Genomic DNA, 23525 nt, shown 5'->3' with positions numbered 1-23525 from the left:
GATCGCTGTAGCGTAGTCAGGCTGATTGGGACAAGCCTTGGTGACGTTGTTCTACCATCCCTCCAAGTTTTAAGTCTCTACGACTTACGGTTTGGTCTGCACAATAAGTTTTACGTGGAGACTGCTGATCCGTGGCTACGTGCTTGAACCCCTTAAATGTTTTATTTCCTTAAATAATAATACAAAGACTGCTTTTGAATTTCATTACTTATCAGTTGCCCTCCTCAGATTTTATACATTTTAAAATACGTTCCACCCAAGAAATCCACCTGAATGTCCTCTAGACTCAATATAATCAATATGTCATTTATAATACAATTGCAGCTTTCATAGAGGAGTGCGAATCATTTTAGCATCTGCTGTAAACTCAGACCATCTGCTCCACTGATGGCTACTGGGATACCCAGCTGCGTCCTAACACTGTGTCCTGTGACACGCAGGAGCGTTGCACAGCAACTGAGTACATATTCCAAGCATGAATCATGAACTACCCCTGCGCTAAGGGCAGAAAATGGACACTTAACCTGGGAGAAGAGGCTCTAATGGCATAAAGCAGGCACTATTCCCCTGTTATCGTAGGGCAACACTACTGTTGCCGCAAAAGCCATTACATCACTGTTTGATGCATTTACCCCTGCAGTGGAAACCTGAGTAGAAGTGGCTTACACAAAGACAAGATGAGGATGAGAAAGGGGTAGAGAGAGAAAGAAAGCATAAAAATACAGAAACAGTGGGATGAAACTATAAAATATGTAAAAAAAGGATTAGAATGAATCACAGGAAAAGAGTGAATGAGTGCAGCTAATTCCGTCTGCTATGTGTGTATCAGAGGATGCTGTGAGGTTGGTGTGAGGCAGCTCAAACCGGTTTGGGCTTTTGTGTTATCACAGCTAACCATGAGCCACCACTCCACATAAAAACCAATGAGTCTCTGAGGTTGCAGAGATTGGCAATCAAAACATCAATCAGCTAAAAAAAAAAAAAAAAAGCAGCACTTCATTTTCTAAAGGGTATGGAATACCAAATGTTTGTGACTGGGATCACAGATCAGGGTTAGCTAAAAAAAATTCTACAAATTATTTAATCTTTATTTAATAAATATATAGAAACATCAATATACAAGCATGAGTCACATTTGGTTCAAAGAGATTTGACTAAAAATGACGCTTCATTCTGTTTGTCCCTGCTCTATTTCAGAAATCACCACCCATCCAGAAACTATGCCGTCTTTCAGCCATTTCAGATTTAGATGTGCTACACTTACAGAGTTGCTGTCGTCAAGGATTATCTTGAGTTGGTGTTTGATTTTGACTGAAGTAGACAAGTTTTCTGTTTTGTATTGCATAACAAAGGATTGTTATTCTTCCTTTCAAATAGTTTCCATTCATTATGGCAATGAAGAGCCAGCTTTTGCAGATCAATAATAATAACACTGTTTTTTGTGTAACTGCAATAATGCAACCCTGATCTGTGACAGCACTGGGTTAATCTGTCCGTAGTGCATCAGTGAAGACCTGAGGAAGGAAGACTCCATTTAGGACAAACCGTTTATGAATGTCATGAAGGTCTGTAGATAAACTCAAAGGGTCAAGTAGGGGTCGTATGGAATCACACTCCTTGAGCAGCTGGAGTAGTACGATTGCCCTGGTGAACAGGCCTGAAAGAGCGCCATGGAAATGGGGATCTATTAGCAAACTCAGCCAATCAGGATTGAGGACATCACCTAGACAACAAATGAGAGATGTAATGACATAATTGGCACTTAAACATACAATGATTACATGCAAACAATAAATATTACAGTTCATATCAATTATAATTGTAAGGTTTTTGATTCAATTATAAAGGAACACAAGGAAGTTAATTATTGATAATTAAAGCAATGATGAAGAAAAAAAACTGTCATTATGGAGTAATCTAGTATCTACTAAATCTTATATACCTAATTGTAGTTTTGTACAAATTGTGAGATTCTCTTTGACAATGGCTGCACTGTTTCGGGCCCAATGCTCAAGGTTCTTGGCGAGGGTAGAGGATTCTGGGTAATGTTTAACCAGATTCAATAGGTGCGGCAACAGGCACTCTGAGATCACAGATGGCTCTGCAAACACATTTGCCTCATCTCGCTCATATAGACTGCGACATCTGGCCGACATAAAACAACAACCAAGAAAACACAAAAAATTAAGAGACAGAAGAAAACCAGACATTGTTTCCTTTGCAAAAGGCAGCTAAAATATAATAAAAGATATACTGTGAAGATTAAAACCTAAATAAGCATTTTCAAAAGATTGGGGTCTGTGCTATTATTTAAAAGTTGTTAAAAGAAGTCATTTATGCTCACAAAGGCTGAATTTATTGGATTAGAAATACAGCGAAAACAGTACAATTTTGAAATATTTTTACTATTTAAAATAACTGTTTTCTATTTGAATATATTTTAAAATCTAATTTATTCCTGTGATTTCAAAGCTGAATTTAAGCATCATTACTCCAGTCACAGGATCCTTCAGAAATCATTCTAATATTCTAATTTGCTACTCAAAATTTTTTTTTTTGTATTATTATGATGTTGAAAAAAGCTAGAATTTTTTTTCAGGTTTCTTTGAGGAATAGAACAGCATTTATCTAAAACATAAATTTTGTATGCATTATAGCATTATAAATGTGTAGCATTATTATTAATTTTGTAGCATTATAAATGTCTTTATCACCACTTTTGATTCAATTTAAAGTATCCTTGCTAAATAAAAGTATTAATTTCTAAAAAAAAAAAAAAAACTGACTCCAAGCTTTTGAATGGTATAGTGTATAATGTTACGAAAGCTTTCTATTTTAGATAAATGCTAAAATTTGGATCTTTCTATTCATCAAAGAATCCTGAAAAAAATTAACATCTGTGTTAAATATTGATAATAATAATAAAAAAAAAATCAGCATATTAGAATGATTTCTGAAGGATCATGTGTCACTGAAGACTGGAGTGATGATGCTGAAAATGTAGCTTTGATCACAGGAATAAATGATACTTTAAAATATATTCAAATAGAAAACAGTTATTTTAAATAATTAAAATATTTCACAATATTACACAGTATTTTTGATCATATAAATGCAGGCTTAATGAGCAGATGAGACTTTTTTAAAAAACATTAAAAAACTTACTGTTCAGAAACTTCTGACTTGTAGTGAATATAGCATTTCTATAATAATATACACAAATAGCAATGTTTGGTTTGAATTATTATCATTTCTGTATGTGGATTGACGTACTGTGTCTCTTTGGCCTCCTTCAGTACAGCATTCAGATCACAGTCAGGTAAGTGGCACACTAAAGCCTCCAAAGCATTACTTGCATCCCAGAATTCCTCCAAGAGCAGGTCCAGCAGCGATTGCAGAGCCCGGTTCACCTGCATGTGGAAGCATTTCTGTGGTTCTTCCGGCCGTCGGACAGAACAGCAGAGCAGAGAGGCAAAAACAGCCGACTTCGCTCTCACCTCTGGACTCTCATCCTGAAGCAGGTAGATACCTGTGCTGATCAAGCTTCAAAATATAGTGGAAAGGAAATGTAGATATACATAAAATACTTCCTGTACATGATTATAAAATAATTAACAACAAACATATCTAAAACTGATGCCCAAAATAATTGCACATCTCTTTATTATACCTGGTACTGAGCTCTTTGAGCATGAGGCCTCCTGTCAGGCTCCTGGTCACTTCATGGACACCGCACAGACACAGAGCCTGTGCACAGGCCGTTCTGAGGGCCTCAGGAGCTTCAGGTAATCTGTGCTTCTCTAATAACTTACACCAGCGCTGGAGCAACGACAAGTCCACACTAAGAGAAACAGAGAGAAAAAGACAGGCAAACAGAGTAAAGAGTTTGAGCACCGGTAATTCCATTAACCATCTGTAAACACTTATGGATTTCTCAGAAACATCAGTAAGTTGACATAAAACAGCATGCACAACTCATTTAAGTTGCATAATGTGTCGTCTTACTGAGTGGAATGAAAATATTATACAAGAAAAAAGAAATCTGGAAATGATTGGAGCCAGCCCTGAATGAGAATTCAGTTCATTCTGGAGGTCTACTTTTTTCAAAAACACTGTCAGCACCTACTTTTGAAGCATTCTTGTAGCTTCATAAAATTAAGACTGAACCACAGATGTCACATGACTATTTTATTGATGTCCTTACTACCTTTTTGGGCCTTGAATGTTTCAGTTGCGTTGCTGTCTATGCAGGGTCAGAAAGCTCTCGGGATTTCATCAAACATATTTTTAATTTGTGTTCTGAAGATAAACAAAAGTCTTACAGGTTTGGAACGACATAAAGATGAGTAATTAATGACAGAATATTCATTTTTGCTGAACTATCCCTTTAAATATAAACAAATATAAAGAACATGAAGAATATCTAACTAAACGCATTAACATCTGGCTGCATGACAGGTGAGTTTACCTGTGACAAAGAAGCAGGCTGACTGCACACAGAGCCGTGGAGATCAGCACAGGTCCTCCTCTGTCTGACTCCAGATCAGTAACCAGAATCTCCACACACTCCTGTAGCCATGTCTCCTCAAACCCTGAAGGACAGGGACGGGGCAGGGCAAGACTCTCTTCATCTGGGGTCATAACCTCAACTAATGCGGCCAAGAATGCTCCCCTGTATTCCACGTTCTGGTCCAACAGCGCCTTCTTCAGGTTGGCCTACAGGTGATAGATATGGTTATTCAAATAGAAAAAATAAAACCCACACCCATCTATTATTCTTGCACTTATGATCTTTTCGTTCTTACGAGAAGGGATTTAAAATCATTGTAAGATTTTGGTAGATTGTAGAGCACTGTTTTACTGACCTCACATGAGGGCTGGGCGGAAATCCTGGCCAAGTCTAAACCCAGTCTGTTTTTAAAGATTACTGAATACAATGACTAACACGCCCTCTCACACAAGAACGTGAAGAGCGTATTAAGATCTACAGCCTGATTTCAGGGCAGTGTATTAAACGGATCTTGATTGTTTTAAATTCTTTCAGTTGTATCTGGTTGATATTTGGGACTGGCTCAAATGACCAGCCCATGATAAAAAGTAAGGCTTTAGCAGGAGGTACTGAAAAAAAAAACACTTAATAAAATCAAGTTAAAGGGATAGTTCACCCAAAAATGAAAATTAGCCCATGAATTACTCACCCTCAAGCCATCTTAGGTGTATATGACTTTGATCTTTTAGACAAATACAATCAGAGTTATATTAACAAATGTCCTGGCTCATTCAAGCTTTATAATGGCAGTAAAAGGGTGTTGATATTTAATAATCCAATAGAAGTCGAATAAAGTGAATCCATTCATCATAAAAAGTACTCCACACAGCTCCAAAGGGTTAGTATAGGTCTTCTGAAGAGAATCGATATGTTTGTGTAAGAAAAATATCAATCTTTAAAACTTTATAAATGGTCTTTTCTAGCTGTCGTGAATAAAAGAGACTTCTATTGGACTCTCAAATATCAACAGCCATGAACTGCCATTACAAAGCTTGAAAGAGCCAGGACATTTTTAATATAACTCCAATTGTATTTGTCTGAAAGAAGAAAGTCTCGTACAGCTAGGATGTCTTGAGGGTAAGTAAATCTTTTTCTGGCTCCAATCAATCTTCAGTTTGGGTGAACTATCTCTTAAAAAAAATTACGTTTTCATGACTGAAAGCAAGCAGCACATAATGAGTAAAGTGACATTAACAGAAGCGTTTGTAAACATCCAGATGGAGCAGAAATGAATTTAACAAAATGCAGAGGGCCCAAGATGGATTTTTAAAATTTGAAGGTTTTTAATTTGATACATTTCAAACAGCAGACTGCTTATTGGCAGAAAGGCATGGTGCTGCGGCCAAAGATGTCTATCTACCTCATTTTATGCACAAATAAGCAAGATGGATGTTTTTAGCCACTGGACTATGACTAGCTGAAACAGACCACAAGAACATGCTCTGAGTGAACAGGCCCAGAGTCGACCTCAGATGCTCAAACACAAATGCAATATGTTTTGCTGTTTAAAAAAAAAAAAAAAAATGTTAAATGATACAGTGAATGCAATTTATTCATACATTAAAAGCTGTTTAGTTTATCTCAGTATAATTATTGAATCTTTGCATTAAAGTCTCATAATAACAATAACAACAACAAAATCAATTAACCATATACAGCAGTAATGCAGTAGTAAAAGTGAAGCACTATCCACCTTATTCTTCAAAGCGAAATTAAGCCACTATTAGGAAATAATGCAAAGAATAAAAACATGCAGTAAATGGTAAAACTGTTTGCACTACAAACCAGTTTGATTATAATTAAGATAATACATTAAAATAATATGCGTAAACACTCCTATTTGCAATATAAATCCGCAAAACAAGCTGTTTTGTACAGCTAAAAATAGTTGGGCACAGATGAGACTGGAAATCAAATCATGCCAAAAACAAAATTCCTTACCAAAAAAATGAGGTGGATAGTAATACTCACCTGCAGTGCTCTCTCCATAACCTGCTGTAGGACAGTTCCTCTCCAGCTACGCCCATCTATTGCAGACTTGACCAATGAAAGACGTACTACTGCGTTGCCATTGGCCAGACGCTGCCATGCCTGACATGCCCACTCAGGATCCCCACATAGGAAGTTCACTGCTCTTTGGTGGAATGAAGCAGAGCCAACCTAAAACACACGTAACATTCTCCATCAACACTGTAATACACTTGCTTTAAATGTTAATGACAACACACTCTAAAAGACAAGAAGAAGCACCTCTAGTATGTTCGGAGTCCTGTGAATCTCCTGCAGTAGTTGAGAGGAGAGCTGAGTGAGGAAAGCCCTAGAGCAATGGCCTATTATCAGCCGCACTATATCCACATATGCCAGCCGGACCAGCGGGCACCGTTGCCTCACAGATGCCATCCACAATCTGGACTCAAACTCACTCACGACCTCACTGAGAGATGACCGACTGCTAAACAAGAAGAGAAAGATTGCAGTTTGATCACTGATCATGAATGTTGCTTGTACTATTTGCTTTTAAGATTTACGTACATTCAGTGAGGCAAAACAATAATGACACACTAATGACAAAAGGTATTTTTTACACTTTTAAAAGTCTAAAAGGTTATGGTTTCCTTATCATTTACTCACTCTCCACTTGTTCCAAACCTGTTCGAGTTTCTTTCTTCTGCTGATCACATTTTAAAGAATGCTTGTAACAAACAACTGATGGTAGAACATGGCTACCAGGAACTGTTTGGTTATAAACATGCTTCAAAATATCTTATTTTGTGTTTAGCAGCTGAAAGAAACTCATCCATGTTTGGAACAATGTAAGAGTGAGTAGAGTAGTGAAGTATCCTTTCCACACTTACATGTTAGTTTTCAGTGCCCTGGCCAGGATGGATCCTATCTGTAGGAGTTGGCCATGCAGTCTGTTATGACAGCACACAACGTCCGGTGATTCCGGGAGCTTTTCCACCAACTGCAGGACAGTTGCCAGATATTCACTTGGTGGTATCATAGCAACTAGGGCTCTTGATGACATCACTCGTACGCCATAGACAGGGCTGGCAGCTAGGAGGAAGAGCGGAGGCAGGAATTCCGACAGAGCCCTGAGGAAAACACAAAGACATCAAGCAAATTAGAAACACGAGTGTGTATGAATGGTTATGAAACAGGAAGATCTGGCTGATTTTGCCAGATTTGAATATCCAAATTTTTGGGTAATATAATATATTATTTAAAACTAAAAATCTAAATAAATAATAATCAAAGTCATATTATATAATGATATTATACAAATTCAAATCTGGCAAATAATATAAATCTGGTAATATAATATAATATAATATAATATAATAATATAATATAATATAATATAATATAATATAATATAATATAATATAATATAATATAATATAATAAATATAATATAATATAATATATATTTACCTTTTTTATAATATAATATATATTACCTTTTTTTAAAAATCATATAATTTATTATACAACATTTTTGGTATTCATATCTGACAAATAGTATAAATATGGATATAATATAAATTTTTTTTTAATAAAACAGATTTCAAAATAATATATAAATACTGTCTTATATTATACTTTTAATTATATTTTATATTTATATTTTATGTTTAAATCATGTAATATACTTTACATTATGTTATATTATAGCCAGATTTGAATATATCCACAATTTCATATCAAATGATTGTATAACATATTATTATATGATTTAAAAATAAAATAAAATAAAATAAATATAACATATAATCATTAAAAGTATAATATAGGATAATATTTATTTTTGTTATAATGTTATACAATCATTCAATATAAAATTGTGGATATATTCAAATCTGGCTATTATTTAATATTATATTATATTATATTATATTATATTATATTTATTATATTATATTATATTATATTATATTATATCCAGATTTGAATACCCAAAATGTTGTATAATATCATATAATTTACAAATGGTAATATATATATTTTAATAAGATAATATTATATTATATTATAGCCAGATTTTATAAATTTTATATCAAATGATTGTATAACATATTATTATATAATTTGAAAATAAAATGACATAAATAAATATAAAAAATACAATTAAAAGTATAATATAAATTAATATATATATATATTCTAGATATATTAAAATCTGGCTATTATATTATATTTACAGTTTGCTTTTTAATCATGATATTTGATATTTAGACAAAAATTGGATTCAAATTTAGCTAATTATATAATACAAAGAATGTAATGTAATATACAATATAATACATTTATGTTCATGTACTTGTATGTATGGATTCTTTGTATGGCCGTGCACCATCGTACCGTGTCTGCTCCTCAGCACCAGGCTGTAGTTTGGCAAGCAGGGTAAGGACGGGGTAGAGAGAAGGGTGTAGGAGAAGGGTGGCATCATGAAGGTCTTTAGCTGCGCTCTTCAGCGCCCCCTGGAGGAAGGGCTGTAGAGCTGGATAGAGATTAAAGAAGGAGGGAGAAGACATGCTGGAATGAGTGGAGCCCTCTTCACCAGCCGGCTGCTGACCCAACATTCTGGTGCAGAGAGAACCTACGAGTCAAAGATCAATATGAGGGCAACATGTGACTACTTCACAAGGGTTGAAATTAGAACAATTGTGAGCGTGACTCGTTCATACTGTAAAGCTGCAGGGCTGCGTTTCTCATCGCCCAGCATGGTGAGCTGAGAAGTGTGAGTGACAGAACGGCCACCACAGGCGTGTACTGTAGAACAGCTACACCCAGACTGGAGCCCTTCACCAGCGCTTGAAGGGTGTGAACAGCACACACCTGTGAGAGGAGATGAGAAAGACATCTTTTAAGAACACACCTACTTTTTCCTTTAACACAAGTCCGATCCAGCAAAACTGTAGATATATTTAATAGGTAGATCATTTATTCTACCTGTGGTAAGTCAAGAGTTTGGTCCCAGTCTTGGGGAAGAAGTGCTTTGGCTGTGTCCAGAAGGGTGTTAATGGTTTGAGCCAAAAGAGGACGAGATTTGCTGGAGTCCTCAGCAGCTAAGACACCCAAAATCAGCATGGGTAGACCGGCAGCACGCCTTGTCACTGAGGTACTACGGGGTGACTGGAGAACAGAAAGGCCCTAGAGAAAGCATTAGAGAGCATAATGTTTGTTTGTTTTTTAATATAAAATAAAATAAAAATGATTTAATGGCTACTTGAAAAGATAGTTCACCCAAAAAAATGAAACATTTGTCATTAATTACTCATGTTGTTCTAAACCCGTAAAACCTTTGTTCATCTTCGAAACACAAATTAATATATTCTTTATAAAATTTAAGAGCTTTCTGACTCTGCATAGACAGCAATGCAACTGAAACGTACAAGTGACCCAGAAAGGTAGTAAGGACATTCTTAAAATAGTCCATGTGTGACATCAGTGGTTTAACCATAATTAATAAAAAATAATAATTTTTGTGTGTGAAGACTATTTTAACGATGTCCTTACTCGCTTTCTGGGCCATTTCAGTTGCGTTGCTGTCTATGCAGCACAGCATCGGTCTTTTGTGGCCATACCATTCACACATTTCATGTCGTTTTCACCCAATATGCAGTCAGTGAACACATTTCCACAATGCTTACATTTTCTTAACAGACAAGCTATACCTCCCAACAAAATTATGGATTGTTTTTGTAGTATTTACGAATGTTAACACACAACAACCCACAATAGCAAAAACAATATTCCAAACCTTAGATACAGTATAAAAACCTCTGCTTCTGCAATGATATCAGTTCAAAAACAATATCAATATCAAAAATATAGCTCAGCTGATAATAAACAAACAATTGAATAATTGACACAGCTGATTTATGTTGGGTAAACTGGGCCAACCACAGCTGATTTCAGTCTGGCTTAGACTCAGTGGCAGGGGTTATTTTTTTCTATTACATTTACACTTATACAGTAAAAGGAGGACTTTGAGGAGTGATGTTTTTGGAAACAGAAACAGAAAAAGACAAACACTGTAATGTCTGGTCGAGGAAGAGTAAGCGCAAGGGCCCAAGGGAGAAGAGCAGGCCCAGTGAGAGATGCAGTGAGAGGTGCAGTGAGAGATGCAGGAGCAGTGAGAGATGCAGCGAGAGATGCAGGAGCAGTGAGAGATGCAGTGAGAGATGCAGGAGCAGTGAGAGATGCAGTGAGAGGTGCAGGAGCAGTGAGAGATGCAGTGAGAGGAGCAGGGCCAGGGAGAAGAGCAGGCCCAAGGAGAGGGCAAGGTAGAGGTGTAAGAATGCAAGGTGGTGGCTTTCCATCATTCGCAAGCAATAACAACATGGTCGGAAGTCCACCCAAGACTGGTAAGTCTCTTCCTTCCACCCTATTCACCTTTCCTCAACCCCATAGAGGAGTTCTTTTCTGCATGGAGGTGGAAGGTTTATGACCCCCCCCCCCCCCCTTTTTTTTATCTGGGCTTTTTGCTGTTGTTTTTTTGTTCAGAATGCTCTTGTGTGTTTCATGGATATTTTGTTCACTGTAAGCAATACTGTAAAACTTTTTCTGTTCTATCATACCGTGTTTCTACTGTACCTCCTGTAGTAAACAGTAAAGGGAAAAAAAACGTATTTGCTTTTTACTGGAATGCTTTTGAATGTGAACATTACTGTACATGTGGACATACAGTTCCCAACCAAGAAATTTAGTGTCAAAACGGTGGATTGCATGTTTTGCATGCAAACACCTGTAAAACTGAAACATAAAAGTCTATGGAGTTTTTGTAATGTCAACAATAGCCAGTATTTTGAAACCTGGTGTACTTTGATTGACTGCATGTACCTTGTGAAGTGAAAACAAGTGTTATTCTTTGACAGAATAATTTCATTTTGAGTCAGATTTCCAGTGTTTTGGTAAAGTTAGTGTGTGCAGAGAAAGATGTGTTCTGTTTTGAAATGAAGAGTTAGTATATATTTAACAAAATGTATTTTTGAGAAGAAAATTATCCATTTGGCCAATTGTGTTTTGTAGGTGTGAGTCTGTGTTAAGAGTTTAGAAAAAGTATCTGAAGTATGGGTAAGCGTTTGTTAGCGATTGAAAAAAAAACTGTAAATTGGAATTGACATCTCTTTTAGAAATCTCTAGTTGAAAATGAAATCTCAAGAATGAATCCTTAACTCTATTCTACCTGTTGTAAAATGAGGGGTGGGATCTCCCTGATCTCTGGATCAGAGCTGCTCAGTAGAGCCCTGCAGAACTTAGTGAAGCCAATACAGCAGCCCTCTACTGCCCCCTAATGGAAGATGAAAGAAAAAGAGAGAACAGCACCACAAACAGATAAGACGCTTCTGGAGGAAAAAAAGTATTTGGACAACAGTGTGAAGAGCAAATCTGACTTACCCAGTGTCTACATTTTAGAATAATATCTTTAAACACTTTGGAAGCTCTCCTGAGTTCTTTCACACTCAAAGTCAGTTCTTTACAGTGGATTGACAGGATTCTCTCCACCAGGGAGCCCAGAAAAATACCAATTTCCTATCAGGAAAGTAGAGAATCATTCACTGTATCTTAGTCATACATAATACTTTTTGTAGACCACAACTGACGTTGTCATCCTTCTAGCAGCTTTACCTTCAAGGAAACCCAGCAGCAGGTCAGCACTAGACTGTGTTCCTCAGAGAGGAGCACATTCTCCTCTCCATCTTCATCAAGTCCAGCCCCCTCAAGCTCACCCTGACCAATCAGAGAACTGATTGCATTCCCCATGTCGCAGAATGATGGAGGTACATCTGTGACAAAAAGAAAAGTGTCTTCTTATAAGAAAATCTTATCAGGCATATTTTTAATACTAATTTAATAGATCACATTTGCATTTACAGCGTACCTTTCTCCTCAGTGTCCTGGTTCCCATACAGCACACCAAGCAGCAGCAGAGTAAGCTTTTCTATTAGTGACACAATGTCTCCTGCAACACTGTGGGTTATTGAATTTACTAGGACTCCTGGCACCTCCATCAAGCCCTTCTGGAGAGCACTTACAATGCCTGAAGCAAAAAAAAAAAAAAACATTATTTGTGGATTATTTAAACATATTTTAATATAGTAGTAGTGAAACATCTGCTAAGTACTAAACAAACTGTAGTGAGATCTATAAGCTCAGCTGGTTTTATTTGCTCCTACCATGAATAGGTGTTGTACGAGCTGCAAGCAACATGTCATTCCTGGCAGTGATGTAATGGTGCTCCAATTTGGTCAGAAGGAACGTGATCAGTTTAACTGACTGCTTCTCCCCCTTTTTAAATGCCCCATCCACCCTATGATAAAAAAGCACACAGGTCAGTTCATTTTTTTAATGAAATAAATTAATACTTCAATACAGCAAGGATACATTAGATTGATCATAAGTGACAGTAAAGACTTTTACTCTGGTACAAAAATATATACACTACCAGTCAAAAGTTTTTGAACAGTAAGATTTTTAATGTTTTTTAAAGAAGTCTCTCCTGCTCATCAATCCTGCATTTATTTAATCCAAAGAACAGCAAAAACAGTACAATTTTGCAATATTTTTACTATTTAAAATAACTGTTTTCTATTTGAATATTTTAAAACGTAATTTATTCCTGTGATCAAAGCTAAATTTCCAGCATCATTATTTCAGTCTTCACTGATCCTTCATGATCCTAGAGAGATCATTCTAATATGCAGATTTGCTGTGCAAAAATATTTATTATTATTATTATTATTATTATTATTATTATCAATATTTAAAACAGTTGAGTATATTTTTTCAGGATTCTTTGATGAAAAGAAAGATCCAAAGATCAGCATTTATCTGAAATAAAAAGCTTTTGTAACATTATACACTATACCATTCAAAAGCTTTTTTGGGGAAAGAAATAATAGAAATTAATACTTTTATTTAGCAAGGATGCTTTAAATTGATCAAAAGTGATGATAAAGACATTTATAATGTTACAAAAAAAAATCTATTTCAGATAAATGCTGTTCTTTCTATTCATCAAAGAAACCTGAAAAAAAAAAATTCTACTCTGCTGTTTTCAACATAACAATAAGAAATGTTTTCGAGCAGCAAATCAGAATATTAGAATGATTAAAGACAAAAAGAGATACAAGTGATGTTTTCTCACTTGTGCAGTAGGAGTTTGATCATCAGTGCTCCCATCTGGGCCTCCTGGACCCGCGGGCTGTGGAGCAGCCGTTCTGCCCGGCTCAACAGCACAGCTGTGACATCATCAGGGAGAGACGGGGGGAAAAATCTGAGAAGCAGCTCTGCAGATAGTTCACGGATCTACAGCACAGGGACAACATGTCAGGCAAATACATTACAGGAAAACTGGGGAAAGGGTTTCAACTGTGCATACACTCTAGTTTAAAAGTCTGGAGTCTGTAATGCCCACCATGATCAAAAATACTGCTAAAAGTATGTTGTGAAAGTATGTTATATATTCCTAAGATGACAGAGCTGAATTTTCAGCATCATTACTCTAGTCTTCAGTGTCACATGATCCTTCAGAAACCATTCTAATATCCTGTTTTGGTGCTTTCTTAATACCATTATCTTATTAAATGTCCTTACTACCATTTTTGACCAATTTAATACATTTTTGGTAAATAAAAGTATTCATTTCTTTAAAAGGGTAATGACATGAGAAACCAAATTTCCCTTGATCTTTTGACATAGAGTTCTTTGTATGCTGAATACATCCTGCAAGTTTTATAACTTGAATGTCATCATCACCAATAAAAAAAAAGCATTTATGGAATAACCCTCATAAAATGGCCCGTTTGGATCTGAGGTGCAAGGTGACATCACCAGGTGCAGTCATTTGCATAAACACTGCCTCCAGTGCAAGTCTCCAGTGAGTCTGTTGTCAATAGGACAAATTGAGTGGAAGAGGAATAATAATTTTTCCACATATTTATGTTTTTTTTTGTGCAAAAACCTTTAGCAACATGATATGTAAACCTCAAGGAACATATTAAAATAATAAAAAATCCATGTCATGACCACAAATCTTACTGACCCTGCTCTTTTAAACAGAAGCGTCAATTCATTCGTTTTACCTCATTGGTTGAATCCTCCAAACAGCCAATCAGGACAAGCATCCTTGACTTTGAGAAGAAATCCCATTTTCCTCTCTCTTTAGCCCAGTTTATAAGAGTAGACATATTAGCTGAAAATGAAAAATATGATCTCTGATATAATTGTATTATATTTAGCAATAAACACAAAATAATCATTTTGATGTTGCAGATCAATAATAGTTAAAAGTTCAAAAAATTCACAATATGTATTTCAATGTTATTTTATTACCAGGTGGCTGTCCCTTCTTTCTGTCTGGACTCCAGGTGTCTGTACATGTTTCCAGCACTGCAGACAGAAGGAGCAGAACAGTCTTCTTCCTCTGGTAGCTGCTGCCAGGAGTCAAATAGACCAAAGACAGCTGGGAGAGCCAGTCAACAAACTCTGTGGGGAAAAATATCAAGAAAAAACTCGAAAAGCTTGAAAAAACTTTTGATCAATTTAAAGCATCCTTACTAAATAAAAGTATTAATTTCGATCATCATTTAAATTCTGATAATAATAATAATAATAAAAATGTTTTTTGAACAGCAAAGCAGCATATTAGAATTATTTCTGAAGGATCATGTGACACTGAAGACTGGAGTAATGATGCTACAAATTTAGCTTTGATCACATAAATAAATTACATTTTAAAACTATATTCAAATAGAAAACAGGTGTTTTAAATAGCAAAAATATTTCAAAGTTCTACTGTTTTTGCTGTACTTAAAATCAAATAAATGCAGGCTTGGTAAACAGAAGAGAATTCTTTAAAAAACATAAAAAAATCTTACAATTCAAAAACTTTTGACTGGTAGTGTAACATGTATTTTCATAACATTTTAATTTCAAAACTCCTCACCGACTCCTTGTGTAAGTTCTGCCTCCTCTTCCTCTTTGAGCCCTTTTTTACTATTATGGCCCTTGATGCTTGCCATGCAACTGTCTCTTATTCTCACCAGGAACTTCCTCAGCGCTGCCTGAAGATGCTGGCGAAACGGTGACGATTCGCTGTTGAGATTGAGTGGAATGAAGTCTCTGAGAGTGGAATACTCCACTTGTGATGGGGCTTCTTTAGTCTTTGGACTGCAGCAGAGGAGGTTCAGAGCTGCAAGCCGGACACTGTCATCCAGAGAGGACAGGGCAAGATGGAGAGTCTTGAGAGCATGGGGGCTGTCTGCATTCCATAGGGAATGTCCACTTGTGGCCCGCTGGGCACTCATGACACAGGCCCAAGCATGAAGGTGACCAGGAGCCATGGGGTCCAAAGCAGACAACAGAGTGTTAAAAGCATATGGAAATGTACGTAGTGTTGATGGCAGAAGATGGCTAGAAGCATTATTTTGAAGCAGAGATAATTCTGAAGTTAAAGCCTCAAGGATGACTGGTTGCCACCGACGAGCCCATTGACTGGCTAAGTCTTGTTCAGTGGGTGGGGTTTCTTGGGATGTATTTTTAATAAGCTCACGTTTTTGTTCCTGGAGGAGGGATCTGTAGACTTCTGAGGCACATGGAGAAAGGTGATTGGTGGAGAGGCATTTTAGGATGTGAGCGGGAAGAGCTGGATACAGTTCCAAAACCTTTTAAGAGGAGAAAATACTATTTATTTTACATTTATTTACAATTACTTTTACTTAACCTGCTTTTATTTGTTTTTTATTTAAATATATTTTGAAATGTAATTTATTCCTGCAATCAAAGCTAAATATTACAGCCTTATTACTCCAGTCTTCAGTGTCACATGATCCTTTAGAAATCATTGTAATATGCTGATTTGCTGTTCAAGAAACATTCAATTATTATTTTTATCAATGTTTGTGACCCTGGACCACAAAACCAGTCTAAAGTAGCAGATATATTTGTAGCAATAGCCAACAATACATTGTATGGGTCAAAATGATCTATTTTTCTTTTCTGCAAAAATCATTAGGGTATTAAGTAAAGATCATGTTCCATGGAGATATTTTGTCAATTTCCTACTGAAATTATAGAAATTAATACTTTGATTTAGCAAGGATGCTTTAAATGTTACAAAATATTTCTATTTCAGATAAATGCTTTTCTTCTGAACTTTCTATTCATCAAAGAAACCAGAAAAAAATTCTACTCAGCTGTTTTCAACATAATAGTAATAATAATAATAATAATGATAAATATTTTTTGAGCAGAGAATCAGAATATTAGAATGATTTCTGAATGATCATGTGACTGGAGTAATGATGCTAAAATTCACCTTTGAAACCACAGGAATAAATTACATTTTTAAATACATTCAAATAGAAAACAGTTATTTTTAAATAGTAAAAATATTTCATACTTGTACTGTTTTTGCTGTGCTTTGGACCAAATAAATGCAGGCTTGGTGAGCAGAAGAGACTTAAAAAACATTAAAAATCTTACCGTTCAAAACTTTTGACTGGTAGTGTATAAAATTGATACCATAATTTATATAAAATTTATAAAAGAATAAATGTATATATTTAATAATAATAATAATAATAATAATAATCATATAATGCATGCATTTATTAGTTACACATATATTCATATAACAACAAAACAGATGTAAAATTAATTAGAAAAAAATTGAATACAAAATTGGGTAAAATGTACAATGGGTGCCTTGTCACTCCTCTTACCTCGTCTGTTCCTGCATATGGCAGAATTGCAGTAAGTGGTAAATACTTTGCTTTGGATTCCCAAGGCAGTTCTGATATTCTGTTTAATAATTCCACATAAAGTCTTTTCTCTGTGTTGTCAAAGTGCAGACAATCCTTCTCATAGATCTCCATGAAAAGACAGAAAGCACTGCGTGCCACCTCCGCAACACCATCTAACTAGAATAAAAGAATTTAAGAAAATACCAGCTGAATGGATGTTTTCCTGTAATTAACTTTGGTTAAATGTCTGGTTTGATCATTCAATACAGATTTTTACATTTTCTTAAAGGATTAGTTCACTTCCGGAACAAAAATTTACAGATAATTTAATCACCCCTTGTCATCCAAGATGTTTGTTTCTTTCTTTCTTCAGTCGTAAAGGAATTATGTTTTTTGAGGAAAACATTTCAGGATTTCTCTCCATATAGTAGACTTCTATGGTGCCTACGAGTTTGAACTACCAAAATGCAGTTTAAATGCAGCTTCAAAGGCTCTAAAGGACCCCAGCCGAGGAAGAAGGGTCTAATCTAGCGAAACGATTGGTTATTTTCTAAAAAAAAATTACAATTTATATATTTTTTAACCTCAAATGCTCATCTTGTCTAGCTCTGTGTGTACTCTTTGCATTCTGGTTCATGACAGTTGAGGTATGTCGAAAAACTCCCATCTCATTTTCTCCTCCAACTTCAAAATTGAAAAAAAATTTTTTTTTTAAAGTTCGCTAGATAAGACCCTTCTTTCTCGGCTAGTATTGTTTAGAGCCCTTTTGAAGCTGCATTTAAACTGCATTTTGGAAGTTCAAACTCAGGGGCACCATAGAGGTCCATTTCATGGAGAGAAATCCTGAAATGTTTTCCTTAAAAAACAATTTCTTTACGACTGAAGAAAGAAAGACATGAACATCTTGGATGACAAGGGGGTGAGTAAATTATCTGTACATTTTTGTTCTAAAAGTGAACTTCGCCTTTAAGAAACAATGAGTGTTTTTTTGCCCGTACAAAACTGCTAGTATTCTGAGTGGTTTTAAATTATGGCCCTAGTAAAAAGAGCCCATCTTACTCCATACTTAGGTGTTAGGGGTTTGTTTATATAACTATGTACCTTAAAATAAAGAACATTCGGTTTCATTACACACAAAAGTCTTACCGGGCTCTCAGCATTGCTCCAGATGATTTGCGTAAGGTGCTGCTGCAGGTCTGAATCTAAAGGAGCACCAGTAACTTTCCAAACTTCACTGAGGCACTCTTTCAGCCTCTTCAGCCAAATAGTAAACACTAAAAAAAAAAACACATATGCATACTTTTTATGCAAACCTTTGTCATCGTAGTCATGCACAGACCCAGCAATCTACAGAACGATGCATGATGATAGAGAGCTTGTACCTTGGAAAACATAGTAATGACAGTCAAGCTTTTCATCACAAAGAGCTGAGATGAAGGGGAACAGCCCATTCAGGAGAAGACAAGTCTGATAAAACAAAAGAAAGAGTAAGTAATTATATGTTCCACTTTGGATCATTCTTAGAAAAAGCAATCTATGCGCTGCTTACGTACTCCTTGGTTGCCATGGTGACTGACAAGAATGTCATTTCTGCAGCAAGTTAACAACCCCCTGCATACAGCCAGTCTGTCCACTCCGTCCTGACATCTGGGATGACAGTCCACCTGTAGCTCACCTACTGTCAAGCGCCACGCTTCTGAGATGCAAAAAAATTCACATATGTGACCCTGGACCACAAAACCAGTCTTAAGTCGCTGGGGTATATTTGTAGCAATAGCCAAAAATACATTGCATGGGTCAAAATTTTTGATTTTTCTTTTATGCCAAAAATCATTAAGAAATTAAGTAAAGTTCATGTTCCATGAAGATTTTTTGTAAAATTCCTACTGTAAACATATCAAAATGCAATTTTTGATTTGTAATATGCATTGTTAAGAACCTAATTTGGACAACTTTAAAGGTGATTTTCTCAGTCTTTTTGATTTTTTTGCATCCTCAGATTTCTGATTTCAAATAGCTGTATCTCGGCCAAATATTGTCCTATCCTAACAAACCATACATCAATGGAAAGCTTATTTATTGAGCTTTCATATGATGTATAAATCTCAGTTTTGTCAAATTTAACCTTATGACTTAAGTAGCATGGGTACATTTGTAGCAATGGGTCTTTTTCGGGGATTTTTATGCCAAAAATCATTAGGATATTAAGTAAAAATCTTGTTCCATTAAGATATTTTGTAAATATTTTGCAAAACTCATTTTTTGATTAGTAATATGCACTGCTAAGAACTTCATTTGGACAACTTTAAAGGCAATTTTCTCAATATTTAGATTTTTTGGCACCTTCAGATTCCAGATTTTCAAATAGTTGTATCTCAGCCAAATATTGTCCTATCCGAACAAACCATACATCAAAGGAATGGTTATTTATTTGCACCCTTATGACTTGTTATATAATCCAGGGTCACACAGAGTACAGGTACTTTACTACATTATAGGTAAAGACACTTATAATGTAAAATAGACGTATTTTTCAAAGAAGGTTAAAATGTTACAAGGACATATATAATGTTATAAAAAATGTTTTTTGTTTTTTTTACATAAAAGCTTTCTATTTATCAAAAAAAATCCTGGAAAGAAATGTAACAGTGTCCACAAAAATAGCAACACATTTGTTTTCAACATTCATAATAATTAGAAATGTTTATCAGCAACAAATCAGCATATTATGAATATTTTTTTTTTAGTATTTCACATCTTTCTGCAGAAGGTCATACATTTTTAAGTTCAATTAAAGGGATAGTTCACCCAATTATGAAAACTCCGTCATTAATTAGCCACTCTAATGTCATTCCAAACCCACAGGACCTTCGTTCATCTTCAATACAAATTAAGATTTTTATATAAAATCCCAGAGCTTTCTGACCCTCCAAATACAGCAAAGTAACTAAAATGTTCCCAGTCCCAGAAACAGCAGATACGTGGGGGAGAACAACTGTTAAATAAAGTCGTAATTTTTGTTTTCTTTGCGCACAAAAAGTATTCTCATAGCTTTATAAAATTACAGTTGAACCACTGATGTCACATGGACTACTTTAACAATGTCCTTACCACCTTTCTAGGCCTGGGAACATTTCAGTTGCACTGCTATCTATGCAGAAAGCTCTCAGATTTTATCAAAAATATCTTACAGGTTTGAAACGACAGGAGGGTGAGTATTTAATGACAAAAATTTAATTTTTGGGTGAACTATCCTTTTAAATACTATAGCTGACCTGTGTTGGTGATTTGCAGCAGACTCCAGGCTGCTGATCCTGCACACTGACTGTCTGTTGTTGTGGTGAGCAACATTGCAACCGCAGTGCCTGCCAACAAACGTGTATCTCTGCTTGAAACCTGAGAAACACGAGAAACATTGAATGACACAAAATTAGATACAATCATTTGAGTTTTTTCCAAAAATATAATTGCCACCACAAGCACTAACCTCTCCTAAGATAACGCTCATCAGGAACTCCAAAATATCTCTCAAACTCATATTTACACTATCCTTAATGTAGACCATCAGGGCTACCTGACCTGGCAGCAGCTGAAACACCTGCAAACAAACCTGAGAACAACACGAGTACTCTAAGTATACAGAGCCACATTAGATGTTGTTTAAAGCAGTGAAGCTTCAAAAAGATGGGTGCTACAATTTCTACCTTGACAGTCTGGTAGCATAATGGCCCATTTCTGGTTGCTTCATCTGACATAACAACAGGAATCAGCTCGGTGACTTTACTAAGCAGAGTGCTGCATTCTGTCTTCAACACCTCTTGTCCCATAGCGCTGTCCTCCAGGAACATACAGGCTGCCATGAGAAACACACACCACAACTATTACAACACAACAGACATGACTATAGACGTCTGTTAAATAATAGCAAACTGATGCACACTCACCTATCTGAAGATCTTTCAACGAAAACACCTGCAAAACATGAATACATTTCTATGCTTTAATATGTTTTATGTTTTTTTTTTTTGTTTAGTGATAGTTGTTCATGAGTCCCTTGTCTGTCCTGAACAGTTAAACTGTCCACTGTTCTTTAGAAATTAGGTCCCACAAATTCTTTGTTGGAAAGGGTTCAAATACACAAAAATGCTGAAAAACCAAAGAATTTGTGGGACCTGAAGGATTTTTCTGAAGAACAGCAGTCAGTTTGACTGTTCAGGACAAACAAGGTTCTCGTGAACAATTACACTAAACAAAAAAACACAGCTGAGGATCATTCAGGTAACAACACAGTATTAAGAATCAAGGGAATGTAAACTTTTGAACAGGGTCATTTTTATAAATTCAACTATTTAGTCTTGTAGACTATATGTAAACAACTTATTCAGGTGGTCAGTACTAAATAAACAATAGCATGCATTTGGTATGATTCCTCTTATTTTGGTAAATTAACATTTAGCAGATTCTGAAAGGGGGATGTAAACTTTTGACTTCAACTGTATATAATAAAACTTTTTACCTGTTTTTGGTGCAAAAGATTCTGCAGATATTGTTTAACTTCCTCAAAGACAATGGAGTAGTTTATTTCAGCCAAGACCTGCAGCATCTGTAAAAAGAGTTAAGAAAGTGAAACCAACAAATAAGAGCAAAAAAAGGTGTCATGTTAAAGTGAAGGTGAAAATTACTTGGTCTAATTTGCGGCAAGCCGATGAGGTATTCACTGCCTCTAACTGTAAGGCCAAAATAAGCTGAACAAATTGGTGAAGAGCAGCAGGCTGTAAGGAACAAAGTGCTTTTTTGGGGATCTTCTGTAGGATCTGTGAAGCCTCCTCCAGTGAGCGCTCCCTGCTCCGTTTGCCTGCACTCCTGCCAATAAAACACCATCTATTATTCACTATAATATAAAGATGTTTCATCTGTTCTGTGGACTAGAAATAACCTCTTAAAATACAATTATCACTCTTCCTAGATTTGTCCAACAAACACCTGACATGCATACACAGGGGAATGCTGTCATTTTTTTTCTCTAAATAATGCGTTGTTTGAAGTCATTCATTTATTAATGTCTTGCTAAAGCTAATTTCATAGATAGCATTTATTGTAATTCTATTTTTTGTAATATATACCGTTTTCAATTCTAAGTACATTATTGGCATTATTTTGTGTTCACATACAGTACACTATTGGCAAAGATTATACACAAAACAAGTAATGACAAGAAAAAGAAATATAAAATAAAACAAATTAAAATAAGGTACACAAACATATACAATACCAGACATAATTGTTTTTTCTTTTAAAGAAGTCTCTTCTGCTCACCAGGCTGGCATTTTACTGATTCAAAGCACAGCAAAAACTGTTACATTTTGAAATCATTTAAAATAACTGCTTTTTATTTGAATATATTTTCAAATGTAATTTATTCCTGTGATCACAGCTAAATTTTTAATTTTAGTCATTACTCCAGTCTTCAGTGTCACATGATCCTTCAAAAATAATTCTAATATGCTGATTTGCTGTGTGAGAAACATTTATTATTATTATTATCAATATTTAAAACAGCTGGGGGGGGGGGGTATTGAAATTAATACTTTTATTTAGCAAGGATGCTTTAAAATGATCAAAAGTGATGATAAAGACATTTATGTTTCAATAAATATTTCAGCGATGAAATCACAAAATAAATTACATTTTAAAACATATTCAAATAGAAAACAGTTATTTTAAACTATAAGCATATTTCAATATTGTACTGTTTTGCTGTACTTTAGATTTAAAAAATATATTAAAAAAATCTTACTGTTCAAAAAACTTTTTTCAAAAGACTGGTAGTGTAATTTACTAACAAGACAAATTCAGAACTTGAATGGAAACCTTTGTACCTAGTAGTACAAAGAAACTCAAAGCAGGTTTAAAGGACCACTCATTCCAAATCAAACTAAAACGTACTTCACCAAAGGAATAACAAAACAGCATGGAACAGTACTTATTATTAGGAAAATATTAAATGAATCATCTCACTACACAGCCCCTCCTACCTGACATTTTCTGTCAGCTTCTGAAAGAAAACCCTTAGCGTGTCTTTGACATCAGACGATATTTGATCTTCTGAAGCGATAGATTTCAGCACCGCGTCAGCTTGTTCCGAAGAAAAGTTTATAACCGTCATACTTGCAAGCTTCAGACTTGTCAACTCAAACCAGTGTACACAGCTCCATGTGTAAATT

At 35.3% G+C, this 23525-nt stretch overlaps 1 protein-coding gene across 1 annotated transcript; it reads right to left on the bottom strand.

Annotated features, from left to right (window-relative positions):
* Positions 1 to 1065: 1065 nt before the first annotated feature.
* Positions 1066 to 23467, bottom strand: LOC141334866 (tRNA (32-2'-O)-methyltransferase regulator THADA). Its single transcript, XM_073840090.1, has 31 exons — positions 23337 to 23467; positions 21984 to 22164; positions 21818 to 21904; positions 21246 to 21273; positions 21006 to 21154; positions 20789 to 20911; positions 20577 to 20697; positions 18855 to 18997; positions 18684 to 18768; positions 18448 to 18575; positions 17281 to 17478; positions 15504 to 16221; positions 14891 to 15043; positions 14641 to 14750; positions 13704 to 13864; positions 12733 to 12866; positions 12438 to 12596; positions 12185 to 12342; positions 11954 to 12088; positions 11742 to 11846; positions 9503 to 9703; positions 9238 to 9388; positions 8912 to 9149; positions 7405 to 7644; positions 6800 to 7001; positions 6521 to 6709; positions 4469 to 4716; positions 3671 to 3841; positions 3274 to 3543; positions 1943 to 2145; positions 1066 to 1723 (listed from the first exon to the last, which is right to left on the bottom strand). Exons 1-31 carry the CDS (start codon positions 23465 to 23467, stop codon positions 1485 to 1487), a joined length of 5559 nt encoding a protein of 1852 aa, XP_073696191.1. The 3' UTR covers positions 1066 to 1484.
* Between the last annotated feature and the right edge of the window lie 58 nt (positions 23468 to 23525).

This window comes from Garra rufa, chromosome 5 (assembly GCF_049309525.1).
Source record: "Garra rufa chromosome 5, GarRuf1.0, whole genome shotgun sequence".
In the NCBI taxonomy this organism is placed as follows: Eukaryota; Metazoa; Chordata; class Actinopteri; order Cypriniformes; family Cyprinidae; genus Garra; species Garra rufa.
This window is presented reverse-complemented; position numbering and strand designations above follow the sequence as displayed.

Excerpts from the sequence above, each read along its gene's own strand:
- LOC141334866 (XM_073840090.1), bottom strand. The coding sequence starts at position 23,467 with ATGACGGTTATAAACTTTTCTTCGGAACAAGCTGACGCGGTGCTGAAA. Across the intron at positions 17,479-18,447 it reads GGAGCAATGCTGAGAGCCCG|TTAGATGGTGTTGCGGAGGT; the intron begins GTAAGACTTTTG and ends CTTTTATTCTAG. Across the intron at positions 12,089-12,184 it reads GCTGCTGGGTTTCCTTGAAG|GAAATTGGTATTTTTCTGGG; the intron begins GTAAAGCTGCTA and ends CTTTCCTGATAG.